The 14,334-nt window shown below is 42.5% G+C and overlaps 1 protein-coding gene across 2 annotated transcripts in view; it reads right to left on the bottom strand.

The window, feature by feature from the left end:
- Positions 1-2,224: 2,224 nt before the first annotated feature.
- Positions 2,225-14,334, bottom strand: part of LOC124018948 (ethanolamine-phosphate cytidylyltransferase-like) — a 53,247-nt gene continuing 41,137 nt past the window's right edge. For both annotated transcript variants that reach the window (XM_046334277.1, XM_046334278.1), the window contains exons 9-13: positions 13,941-14,018; positions 13,674-13,739; positions 9,934-9,999; positions 7,645-7,733; positions 2,225-6,207 (exon numbers count right to left, since the gene is read on the bottom strand). In XM_046334277.1, coding sequence (XP_046190233.1) covers positions 6,093-6,207; positions 7,645-7,733; positions 9,934-9,999; positions 13,674-13,739; positions 13,941-14,018 — 414 coding nt within the window. In that variant the 3' untranslated portion in view covers positions 2,225-6,092. The remainder of the gene's footprint in view (positions 6,208-7,644; positions 7,734-9,933; positions 10,000-13,673; positions 13,740-13,940; positions 14,019-14,334) is intronic.

The following is a 14,334-nucleotide window of genomic DNA, read 5'->3' as shown; positions in this document are numbered from 1 at the left end:
ATAGTGCTTTATAATACATTACGTGCTCTTGTAAACAAACATTATATAGCCTCAACATGGTTAAAACTAGAATGTTTGCATCATAGATGGTCATTCCTTTCATCCATAGCTGTCTACGAATTTGAGTGGTAACATTTCTCCAGCCTCATTCCTCAGCTTTTTACGAAAACAGGGGCGGGGATGTGTTTTGTTATTGTTTTAACTGCTGATTGCCACTGTAACGCCTCGATCACACGGATATAATGTTTGTGTTTTGGGACACCATAAGTACATTCATTTACAATGGAACTGTGTGTTTACCTTGGAGCATTGCGTTGCAGTGTGTCCTGTGTGGTGCATACATTGGATTTGGCGAACATATGCATCAAATTGTATGCGTAGACGGTTTGAAATGGTAGCAGGTGAATATAGAATTTTTGTTGCACACATCCAGATGATGCTGCGTACCATTTTTCGCAAAACGATGTAGGTGTGATCGAGGTGTTTAAAAACGAATTACAGTAGGTGTGATCCTGGCGTAAAGGCAAACACTCTACGCATTGTGCCAATAGAAACGGTGTAAATTGTAACCTGACTCATATAGCGAGGATCGCTACTCCAACCCCTCACATGTCCAGGCCCGTGAGCTCCGATGACCTCACATCCGCCATCCCACTTCTGACACCAGTGTAGCAGACATTGGTCTCAGACTGGCGTGAAACTCTATGCATTGCGTCAATAGGGTTAACTGAATTGGTGGGAATTGTAAAGTGGCTCATATAGCAGGATCGCTACAGTATAAGGCCTAATGTGTCTAAAAACTACATTGTCTGTGTTTCCAAACAAGTATAGATACAATAATACATTATAGCCTTATAACTCATTATAGTTCATTATCAATAAAAACATCATACAGAGTTTATCACCACTTCTGAGTTATTCCCTTTCCCTTCCCTATTATAGATGCTTACACTGAGTGTACAAAACATTAGGAACACCTTCTGAGTTATTCCCTTTCCCTTCCCTATTATAGATGCTTACACTGAGTGTACAAAACATTAGGAACACCTGCTGAGTTATTCCCTTTCCCTTCCCTATTATAGATGCTTACACTGAGTGTACAAAACATTAGGAACACCTGCTGAGTTATTCCCTTTCCCTTCCCTATTATAGATGTTTACACTGAGTGTACAAAACATCAGGAACACCTGCTGAGTTATTCCCTTTCCCTTCCCTATTATAGATGCTTACACTGAGTGTACAAAACATTAGGAACACCTGCTGAGTTATTCCCTTTCCCTTCCCTATTATAGATGCTTACACTGAGTGTACAAAACATTAGGAACACCTGCTGAGTTATTCCCTTTCCCTTCCCTATTATAGATGCTTACACTGAGTGTACAAAACATTAGGAACACCTGCTGAGTTATTCCCTTTCCCTTCCCTATTATAGATGCTTACACTGAGTGTACAAAACATTAGGATATTATAATATAAAGCATTGTACAAATGTTGTCCTACTTCATAGAAAGTGTTCATTCTCCACTGTATATTCAATATATCACTTTTCTGTATGAGGATATACTGCACACTAATTAGGCTCTGGCTAATAAAAAATGGTCAAAGTAATGAACTGACATTTCCTGACTTTGTAGTGTGAAGTGATTGATAGATGCAATTTGACCCTAATTTAGGCTGATCAAAGGTTCACTTATCTGTCCAACACATGACCTCATACTCTTTAATGAATGATGATGATTACCTTTATAATTCCTTTACCTATAAAGATCATTTTACTCAAACTATCTTCAAGTATTTTGCTAATTAGTCCACTGTAGATATGGTGCAAGACCCTAAGTTGTCAAGATAGAGCACTTTTAGTAAAATGCTAAAAGTGTGATGATGCAAATCGCACCATCATCACACTTTTATTTTTATCTAAAGTTCTCTATCTTGACAACTTATGGCTCTATTCAATCTGTATTGCAGAAGCGTTACAGATTGCCTGATCGAAATTCACAGGTAATTTCCGATTGAGCCAACATATGCAGCTTGTACCGTGAACTTTGCCTTTAAATTGCAACCACGCTGTAACACTGAATTTCAGTGATACTGATTGAATAGAGACCTTAACTGCTGATATGCATGGTCTAATTATCAAAATACCAAAAAAAAAAAAAAATTGTGGTAAATTGATCCTTTAAGAACAACGAGGCAGCGAAAATGATTGCCCTAACACAACTTCTATTAGTAAAATCATTTATTTAAATAAGGAGACAAGGTCAAGATGACCAACACAGTTTTTTAGATGGAGTTGTTATTATTGACAATGATAATATACTGTACCAAATTCCACAGCGTTTGTCATTTAGAAGATCAGAGTTGTCAATAACATACATAGGAGATCACTGTAGCCTATACAGTACATTGAATACATTCCAACTTTATAGACAGACAATATTTTATATGCTTTTGAAACATATGAAACCAAGTTTATGTTGAGGTGGTCTGACTGAAAAATATACATGTATGAAAAATATAGTATTTAATCCGATTAACGTTTTGAAATTATGATTTCTTATCCAGAGGTTTGATTAAGACTTTTGATCGTATGACAGTAAAAGGTCATTAGTTTATCTAAGTTAACAGCACCGTACATATTTCATCATCTCCTATCGTTTAAAATAATTTGCCATTAAAAGCATCTGGTGAAAACTCAGTTCAGTGCTCTACCAGAATGTACAAGGATAAGTTGTGTCTTTTACAGAGGAGGAGGGACCTGCTGTGGTTAAAACTCAGTTCAGTGCTCTACCAGAATGTACAAGGGTAAGTCGTGTCTTTTACAGAGGAAGAGGGACCTGCTGTGGTTAAAACTTAGTTCAGTGCTCTACCAGAATGTACAAGGATGTCTTGTCTTTTACAGAGGAAGAGGGACCTGCTGTGGTTAAAACAAGAACTGCGCTCAAAGGTTGGACAATGGGTCCTGGAATAATAGTTTGCATTTGTTATAGTGGAGAACCGTTCTATCTATATTATAGATTCATTCTATAACATAGAACAGTTCCAGTCAGTACGTTCTGGTAGTATTATCTACATGAGATCCCATAGGTTGGCCCATCTACACAAAATATGCTATATAGAACCGAAAAAGGTTCTTCAGCTGTCCCCATAGGATAACCCTTTGAAGTACCCTTTTTGGTTCCAGGTAGAAACTTTTTTGGTTGACAAAACGGTTTTACCTGGACTCAAAATGGAACCAAAAAGGGTTCTACTTGGAACCCAAAAGGGTTCTCCTATGGGCACAGCCGAATAAGCCTTTTGGAACCCTTTTTTCTAAGAGTCTAATATTCAATTCCGTTTCTCTTCTAGAAACAGATTAAATCTGTCCGAAAGCTGAGGGTAGTCTTTGATAGAAAGCTGTGGGTAGTCTCTGATAGAAAGCTACGGGTAGTCTCTGATAGAAAGCTGAGGGTAGTCTCTGATAGAAAGCTGAGGGTAGTCTCTGATAGAAAGCTGAGGGTAGTCTCTGATAGAAAGCTGAGGGTAGTCGCTGATAGAAAGCTGAGGGTAGTCTCTGATAGAAAGCTGAGGGTAGTCTCTGATAGAAAGCTGAGGGTAGTCTCTGATAGAAAGCTGAGGGTAGTCTCTGATAGAAAGCTGAGGGTAGTCTCTGATAGAAAGCTGAGGGTGGTCTCTGATAGAAAGCTGAGGGTAGTCTCTGATAGAAAGCTGAGGGTGGTCTCTGATAGAAAGCTGAGGGTAGTCTCTGATAGAAAGCTGAGGGTAGTTTCTGATAGAACGCTGAGGGTAGTATCTGATAGAAAGCTGAGGGTAGTCTCTGATAGAAAGCTGAGGGTAGTCTGTGATAGAACGCTGAGGGTAGTCTCTGATAGAAAGCTGAGCGTAGTCTCTGATAGAAAGCTGAGGGTAGTCTCTGATAGAAAGCTGAGGGTAGTCTCTGATAGAAAGCTTGAATCATTAATGACCTCAGCTTTTCCCAAGGTAAAATCGACCAATAGGCTCTCACAGAGATGGTACATTTTCAAACCCACCCCTGAACACCTCTAGTGGTTTCAACATCTTCCAGAGAGTTCTCCTGGTTAATATTAATTTATAATAAATACATACAGTACATATATACAGAGATAGATAAGATAGGACTGTAAGTTGTGAGGGGATCAGCCTATTGCCACGATGACAGCAGCAACAGAATGACTGAGAATGACAACGGCTGCATCTGAAATGACTTCCTATTCCCTATTTAATGCATTACTGTTGACCATCAGGTCCCTGTTAAACACTATATAGGAAAAACGGTGCCATTTTGGATGCATCCAATGTGTTGGTTGTTCAACAATCGCTGTGCGAGGAGCAGCAGAGGTGGTTGGATGGGTCTCCAAAGCAACAAGCCCAAGCATCGGCCGACAGACTTCAACCTAACCACACTATTTCTCACAGAAATGAATCATTCATAATTCTCCTGTTTAAATAAAGCTCAATCAACCCCAAGAAAAATAACTTGCGGTATGATAATTATTTAGAAAACAAATATTAGTCTGGCTTTAACTTGCACAGCCAGATTTGTTTAGAGACACACCTGTCTGGTTCCACAAGACTAGGCTGGGACTTCTGGTTCCCTGTCTGGCTGGCTATAACCCAGTGACTTCTGGTTCCTTGTCTGGTTATAACTCAGTGACTATGTTGGGCCTTCTGGTTCCTTGTCTGGTTATAACTCAGTAACCATGTTGGGCCTTCTGGCTCCTTGTCTGGTTATAACTCAGTGACTATGTTGGGCCTTCTGGTTCCTTGTCTGGCTATAACCCAGTAACCATGTTGGGCCTTCTGGTTCCCTGTCTGGTTATAACTCAGTGACTATGTTGGGCCTTCTGGTTCCTTGTCTGGCTATAACCCAGTGACTTCTGGTTCCTTGTCTGGTTATAACTCAGTGACTATGTTGGGCCTTCTGGTTCCTTGTCTGGTTATAACTCAGTGACTATGTTGGGCCTTCTGGTTCCTTGTCTGGTTATAACTCAGTGACTATGTTGGGCCTTCTGGTTCCTTGTCTGGTTATAACTCAGTAACCATGTTGGGCCTTCTGGTTCCTTGTCTGGTTATAACTCAGTGACTATGTTGGGCCTTCTGGTTCCTTGTCTGGTTATAACTCAGTAACCATGTTGGGCCTTCTGGTTCCTTGTCTGGTTATAATTCAGTGACTATGTTGGGCCTTCTGGTTCCCTGTCTGGTTATAACTCAGTAACCATGTTGGGCCTTCTGGTTCCCTGTCTGGTTATAACTCAGTGACTATGTTGGGCCTTCTGGTTCCCTGTCTGGTTATAACTCAGTAACCATGTTGGGCCTTCTGGTTCCCTGTCTGGTTATAACTCAGTGACTATGTTGGTCCTTCTGGTTCCTTGTCTGGTTATAACTCAGTGACTATGTTGGGCCTTCTGGTTCTCTGTCTGGTTATAACTCAGTGACTATGTTGGGCCTTCTGGTTCCTTGTCTGGTTATAACTCAGTGACTATGTTGGGCCTTCTGGTTCCTTGTCTGGTTATAACTCAGTGACTATGTTGGGCCTTCTGGTTCCTTGTCTGGTTATAACTCAGTGACTATGTTGGGCCTTCTGGTTCTCTGACTGGTTATAACTCAGTGACTATGTTGGGCCTTCTGGTTCCCTGTCTGGTTATAACTCAGTGACTATGTTGGGCCTTCTGGTTCCCTGTCTGGTTATAACTCGTGAGAAAGGGAGACAGTATGAGGTCTATACTGTTAAGGTGGTTTGTCAAACCATAAGAAATAAAGAACATGTAAATGCATACAGATATTAAGACAAATAAAACAGCCTCACCTAACATGTTACCATGTGGAACCTACAACAGAACTCCCATTGTAAGAATACTGCATGTTGATAACAAAGGCTCGCTGTCTGGCTGTCGGTAAGGAAACTGTGTGACCTGGAGGGTGTTGGTTGGGAGTTGGAACCCAGATGAGGTGGATTGACTGCGCTGCATTGGTGGTGGGGGTTAGATGTATTAGGTTTAGTCCGTCTCAGATTGACCCTAAGGGTGGTCAATGGTTCCTTGTGGTGGGAGTGCTCCTTCGGGCCTGTTGTCCTAAAGCACAGCCTGGGCCCTCTCCTTGCCCTTCTCCTCCTCTCTTCTCTTCATGGCCTGGATCACAGCCATCTCTTTGGCCTCTTTCTTCTGGTTCCTGGCCTCGAACAGCAGCCTACATTGCAGGGGACACAGAGGGGAGGTTTCAATAGTGTGCAGAGGGCTATTGGTTAAAACCATCATGGTAACGCATGGAATATTTACCCTTCTGTGATTTAGAGTATAGTATCATTGGAATGTGTTGGTAGCGCATGATGCTTGCAACGCTAGGATTGTGGGTTCGATTCCCGGGACGACCTGTACGCAAAATGTATGCGTGCCTGACTGTAAGTCGCTTTGGATAAAACAATCTGCTAAATGGCAGAGTGTTATTATATCATGTTATAGTGGGAGCTGAAAAACGCATACCCAAAATGCTGTGCAGGTTCAGACAAATGGTTCATACACTTACAAAGTAGAGAAAGGTTACTGGGAGTAATATAGTGTGTGACTTTCTTTACTTTCCCCCAATATTATCATGATGACGTGACCTTAGCATCATTTAAACTACAGCGATGTCATGATGACGTGACCTTGGCATCATTAAAACTACAGAGATATTATCATAATGATGTTACCTTAGCATCATTGAAACTACAGAGATATTATCATGATGACGTGACCTTAGCATCATTGAAACTACAGAGATATTATCATAATGACGTGACCTTAGCATCATTAAAACTACAGAGATATTATCATAATGATGTGCCCTTAGCATCATTGAAACTACAGAGATATTATCATGATGACGTGACCTTACAACTACAGAGATATTATCATAATGATGTGCATCCCTACAGAGATATTATCATAGCCTTACAACTACAGAGATATTATCATAATTGCCTTACAACTACAGATATTATCATAATGATATTAGCATCATTGAAATTACAGAGATATTATCATGATGACGTGACCTTACAACTACAGAGATATTATCATAATGACGTGACCTTAAAACTACAGAGATATTATCATAATGACGTGGCCTTACAACTACAGAGATATTATCATAATGACGTGACCTTAGCATCATTGAAATTACAGAGATATTATCATGATGACGTGACCTTACAACTACAGAGATATTATCATAATGACGTGATCTTAAAACTACAGAGATATTATCATAATGACGTGACCTTACAACTACAGAGATATTATCATAATGACGTGACCTTAGCATCATTGAAATTACAGAGATATTATATTATCTTAAAACTACAGAGATATTATCATAATGACGTGACCTTACAACTACAGAGATATTATTATCGTGATAGCATCATTGAAATTACAGAGATATTATCATAATGACGTGACCTTAAAACTACAGAGATATTATCATAATGACGTGACCTTACAACTACAGAGATATTATCATAATGACGTGACCTTAGCATCATTGAAATTACAGAGATATTATCATGATGATGTGACCTTACAACAACAGAGATATTATCACGATGATGTGACATACCAGGTTCTCACTCCTTCCTGCCCTCACCTGTTTTTGATGATCCTCTGAACAATACTATCAGTGGTGAGGCTGTTCATACTGTCCACAGTGTGCAGTATTCCTTTCTTCCTGGGCTCCTGCATTCAGAGAAACACAGTCCACACTTAAACATTCACTTAGACATTTCACGCTTAGGATAAAAGTTTGCAAAAAACGGTTATATGTTATTATATACAATACTGTATATTATATCAGTCTTCCAAATACATTGTAACCACTTAATAACCAAGTAACAAAGGCTTTTTAAATGAAGAAGTTCATCCCTACATTTTTCTTTGAGATTGCCTTGATGGGAAAAGTACTGTAAGCCCCATGATAAATTGTTCTACATTTCTCGTTTACTAAAGTGGTGGCTATTATCCCCTTTGGTTTTCTGCTAGTCATACACTACTCTTTCAAAGAGCATCTTATATGGTGGCAGGTAGTCTAGCGGTGAAGTGCATGGGCCAGTAATCGAAAGGTTGCTGGTTCAAATCTCTGAGCTGACTAGGTGAAAAATCTGTTGATGTGCCTTTGAGCAAGTCACTTTACCCTAATTGCTCTGGATAAGAGTGTCTGCTAAATTACAGTGGGGCAAAAAAAGTATTTAGTCAGCCACCAATTGTGCAAGTTCTCCCACTTAAAAAGATGAGAGAGTCCTGTAATTTTCATCAAAGGTACACTTTAACTATGACAGACAAAATGAGAAGAAAAAAATCCAGAAAATCACATTGCAGGATTTTTTATGAATTTATTTGCAAATTATGGTGGAAAATAAGTATTTGGTCACCTACAAACAAGCAAGATTTCTGGCTCTCAGAGACCTGTACAAACTGCTACTTTAAGAGGCTCCTCTGTCCTCCACTCGTTACCTGTATTAATGGCACCTGTTTGAACTTGTTATCAGTATAAAAGACACCTGTCCACAACCTCAAACAGTCACACTTCAAACTCCACTATGGCCAAGACCAAACAGCTGTCAAAGGACACCAGAAACAAAATTGTAGACCTGCACCAGGCTGGGAAGACTGAATCTGCAATAGGTAAGCAGCTTGGTTTGAAGAAATCAACTGTGGGAGCAATTATTAGGAAATGGAAGACATACAAGGCCACTGATAATCTCCCTCGATCTGGGGCTCCACGCAAGATCTCACCCCGTGGGGTCAAAATGATCACAAGAACGGTGAGCAAAAATCCCAGAACCACATGGGGGAACCTAGTGAATGACCTGCAGAGAGCTGGGACCAAAGTAACAAAGCCTACCATCAGTAACACACTACGCCACCAGGGACTCAAATCCTGCAGTGCCAGACGTGTCCCCCTGCTGAAGCCCGTCTGAAGTTTGCTAGAGAGCATTTGGATGATCCAGAAGAAGATTGGGAGAATGTCATATGGTCAGACGATACCAAAATATAACTTTTTGGTAAAAACTCAACTCATCGTGTTTGGAGGACAAAGAATGCTGAGTTGCATCCAAAGAACACCATACCTACTGTGAAGCATGGGGGTGGAAACATCATGCTTTGGGGTTGTTTTTCTGCAAAGGGACCAGGACGACTGATCCGTGTAAAGGAAAGAATGAATGGGGCCATGCATCGTGGGATTTTGAGTGAAAACCTCCTTCCATCAGCAAGGGCATTGAAGATAAAACGTGGCTGGGTCTTTCAGCATGACAATGATCCCAAACACACCGCCCGGGCAACGAAGGAGTGGCTTCGTAAGAAGCATTTCAAGGTCCTGGAGTGGCCTAGCCAGTCTCTAGATCTCAATCCCATAGAAAATCTTTGGAGGGAGTTGAAAGTCCGTGTTGCCCAGCAACAGTCCCAAAACATCACTGCTCTAGAGGAGATCTGCATGGAGGAATGGGCCAAAATACCATCAACAGTGTGTGAAAACCTTGTGAAGACTTACAGAAAACGTTTGACCTCTGTCATTGCCAACAAAGGGTAATTAACAAAGTATTGAGATAAACTTTTGTTATTGACCAAATACTTATTTTCCACCATAATTTGCAAATAAATTCATTAGAAATCCTACAATGTGATTTTCTGGATTTTTTTTCTCATTTTGTCTGTCATAGTTGAAGTGTACCTATGATGAAAATTACAGGCCTCTCTCATCTTTTTAAGTGGGAGAACTTGCACAATTGGTGGCTGACTAAATACTTTTTTCCCCCAATGTACGTGAATGTAAAACATACCAAGTCCCCATGGCCTTGTAGTTTGTATCAATTGGAGTGCACCAGCACATTGTTTTTTAGTAACATAGTTGTGTCAGAAAAAGGCACAGGGTACTCACAGCATAGGGGTCCGACCCGTCTTTGTCAGGATGCACCTCTGTCTTCCCATGACACACAAGGTCCACCTGCAGAAGTAGACCATGCATGATGAGACCCAACACTAACCCACTGTAGATACCATGCATGATGAGACCCAACACTAACCCACTGTAGATACCATGCATGATGAGACCCAACACTAACCCACTGTAGATACCATGCATGATGAGACCCAACACTAACCCACTGTAGATACCATGCAGGGTGAGACCCAACACTAACCCACTGTAGATACCATGCAGGGTGAGACCCAACACTAACCCACTGTAGATACCATGCAGGGTAAGACCCAACACTAACCAAATCAAATCAAATTGTTATATCCTTATATATATCCTTCCTGTTTGGCCCTGTCCGGGGTCGTCCTCGGATGGGGCCACAGTGTCTCCTGACCCCTCCTGTCTCAGCCTCCAGTATTTATGCTGCAGTAGTTTGTGTCGGGGGGCTAGGGTCAGTTTGCTATATCTGGAGTACTTCTCCTGTCCTATTCGGTGTCCTGTGTGAATCTAAGTGTGCGTTCTCTAATTCTCTCCTTCTTTCTTTCTCTCTCTCGGAGGACCTGAGCCCTAGGACCATGCCCCAGGACTACCTGACATGATGACTCCTTGCTGTCCCCAGTCCACCTGGCCATGCTGCTGCTCCAGTTTCAACTGACCTGAGCCCTAAGACCATGCCCCAGGACTACCTGACATGATGACTCCTTGCTGTCCCCAGTCCACCTGGCCATGCTGCTGCTCCAGTTTCAACTGTTCTGCCTTATTATTATTTGACCATGCTGGTCATTTATGAACATTTGAACATCTTGGCCATGTTCTGTTATAATCTCCACCCGGCACAGCCAGAAGAGGACTGGCCACCCCACATATGCTCTCTCTAATTCTCTCTTTCTTTCTCTCTCTCGGAGGACCTGAGCCCAAGGGCCGTGCCCCAGGACGACCTGACATGATGACTCCTTGCTGTCCCCAGTCCACCTGACTGTGCTGCTGCTCCAGTTTCAACTGTTCTGCCTTATTATTATTCGACCATGCTGGTCATTTATGAACATTTGAACATCTTGGCCATGTTCTGTTATAATCTCCACCCGGCACAGTCAGAAGAGGACTGGCCACCCCACATAGCCTGGTTCCTCTCTCGGTTTCTTCCTAGGTTTTGGCCTTTCTAGGGAGTTTTTCCTAGCCACTGTGCTTCTACACCTGCATTGCTTGCTGTTTGGGGTTTTAGGCTGGGTTTCTGTACAGCACTTTGAGATATCAGCTGATGTACGAAGGGCTATATAAATAAATTTGATTTGATTTGATTTGACCCAACACTAACCCACTGTAGATACCATGCATGATGAGACCCAACACTAACCCACTGTAGATACCATGCATGATGGGACCCAACACTAACCCACTGTAGATACCATGCATGATGAGACCCAACACTAACCCACTGTAGATACCATGCAGGGTGAGACCCAACACTAACCCACTGTAAATAGCATACAGGATGAGACCCAAAATTAACCCACTGTAGATAGTAGATACCATGCATGATGAGACCCAACACTAACCCACTGTAGATACCATGCATGATGAGACCCAACACTAACCCACTGTAGATACCATGCATGATGAGACCCAACACTAACCCACTGTAGATACCATGCAGGGTGAGACCCAACACTAACCCACTGTAAATAGCATGCAGGATGAGACCCAAAATTAACCCACTGTAGATAGTAGATACCATGCATGATGAGACCCAACACTAACCCACTGTAGATACTATGCATGATGAGACCCAACACTAACCCACTGTAGATACCATGAGGGTGAGACCCAATGCTAACCCACTGTAGATACCATGCAGGTTGAGACCCAACACTAACCCACTGTGGCCAGCAGCATACCACCCTGCATACCACTGCTGGCTTGCTTCTGAAGCTAAGCAGGGTTGGTCCTGGTCAGTCCCTGGATGGGAGATCAGATGCTGCTGGAAGTGGTGTTGGAGGGCCAGTAGGAGGCACTATTTCCTCTGGTCTAAAAAAAAATATCTCAATTCCCCAGCACAGTGATTGGGGACATTGCCCTGTGTAGGGTGCCGTCTTTCGGATGGGACATTAAACGGGTGTCCTGACTCTCTGAGGTCATTAAAGATCCCATGGCACTTATCGTAAGAGTAGGGGTGTTAACCCCGGTGTCCTGGCTAGATTCCCAATCTGGCCCTCAAACCATCACGATCACCTAATAAACCCCAGTTTACAATTGGCTCATTCATCCCCCTCCTCTCCCCTGTAACTATTCCCCAGGTCGTTGCTGCAAATGGGAATGTGTTCTCAGTCAACTTACCTGGTAAAATAATGGATAAATAAATAAATACCATGCAGGATGAGACCCAAAACTAACCCACTGTAGATACCATGCAGGATGAGACCCAACACTAACCCACTGTAGATACCATGCAGGATGAGACCCAACACTAACCCACTGTAGATACCATGCAGGATGAGACCCAACACTAACCCACTGTAGATACCATGCAGGGTGAGACCCAACATTAACCCACTGTAGATACCATGCAGGATGAGACCCAACACTAACCCACTGTAGATACCATGCAGGGTGAGACCCAACACTAACCCACTGTAGATTCCATGCAGGGTGAGACCCAACACTAACCCACTGTAGATTCCATGCAGGGTGAGACCCAACACTAACCCACTGGAGACACCATGCAGGATGAGACCCAACACTAACCCACTGTAGATACCATGCAGGGTGAGACCCCAACACTAACCCACTGTAGATAGTAGATACCATGCAGGGTGAGACCCAACACTAACCCACTGTAGATACCATGCATGATTTGACCCAACACTAACCCACTGTAGATACCATGCAGGATGGGACCCAACACTAACCCACTGTAGATACCATGCAGGATGAGACCCAACACTAACCCACTGTAGATACCATGCAGGGTGAGACCCAACACTAACCCACTGGAGACACCATGCAGGATGAGACCCAACACTAACCCACTGTAGATTCCATGCAGGGTGAGACCCAACACTAACCCACTGGAGATACCATGCATGATGAGACCCAACACTAACCCACTGTAGATAGTAGATACCATGCAGGATGAGACCCAACACTAACCCACTGTAGATACCATGCATGATGAGACCCAACACTAACCCACTGTAGATAGTAGATACCATGCAGGATGAGACCCAACACTAACCCACTGTAGATACCATGCATGATGAGACCCAACACTAACCCACTGTAGATAGTAGATACCATGCAGGATGAGACCCAACACTAACCCACTGTAGATACCATGCAGGATGAGACCCAACACTAACCCACTGTAGATACCATGCATGATTTGACCCAACACTAACCCACTGTAGATACCATGCAGGATGGGACCCAACACTAACCCACTGTAGATACCATGCATGATGGGACCCAACACTAACCCACTGTAGATACCATGCAGGATGGGACCCAAAACTAACCCACTGTAGATACCATGCATGATGAGACCCAACACTAACCCACTGTAGATACCATGCAGGATGGGACCCAACACTAACCCACTGTAGATACCATGCAGGATGAGACCCAAAACTAACCTTGCGAGTTTCCACAAATGTTAGCCTGTTCAAATGGCTCTGCAGAACAAGTGTAGTGTCTTGAGCCCTTACCTTGAAGTGGTCTAGTAACTCTCTCGTGACTGCGTAAGGCGCACCAATCACCACCTCAGAGACATACTGCAGACAGAAACAGAACAGAAGCACATTAGATTAATATACTCATCACTTGTCATTATTTTACTTGACCTTTATTTTAACAGTCCAATTGAGACCAAGGTCTCTTTCACAAGGGAGCCCTGCATACACACAATTTACAAAATAACACTTACAACAGAGATGTACAGTATCTCTTATGGAAGAGAAGGAGAGAGAACTTACCCGACAGGCCAGCACACTGAGTGTTCTCTCATGGACGTTCATAATGGGGTAATTCTTCCCTTTGTAGCGATTCACCTCCTGAAAAATTCACACAAAACCCAAAAGTAAGAATAAGATGATGCAAATGTCCACTATCAGTGTCAGGATGTCATTTGACAGTGGGTTGGTTATAGGCATTGTGGGTTTTAAAAGGCCATTTTTGATTGAGTTGAAATATGCAGCGTTTACCGTGAATGGGATCACTGAGAACATTGAGGGAACATTGCCTTTGAAAGCCACATCACCAGGCGGGAAATTGGTCAATAGACCAATAACAAAGAGTTCCAAACCTCTCTGTCAATAACAGCTACTTTTACATGTTCCTCTCCCCACTGAGACCACTCCTAGACAGTCC

This window comes from Oncorhynchus gorbuscha, unplaced genomic scaffold (assembly GCF_021184085.1).
Source record: "Oncorhynchus gorbuscha isolate QuinsamMale2020 ecotype Even-year unplaced genomic scaffold, OgorEven_v1.0 Un_scaffold_591, whole genome shotgun sequence".
Lineage (NCBI taxonomy): Eukaryota > Metazoa > Chordata > Actinopteri > Salmoniformes > Salmonidae > Oncorhynchus > Oncorhynchus gorbuscha.
Note: the sequence above shows the minus strand (reverse complement) of the source record. Positions and strands in the feature narration are given on the sequence as shown.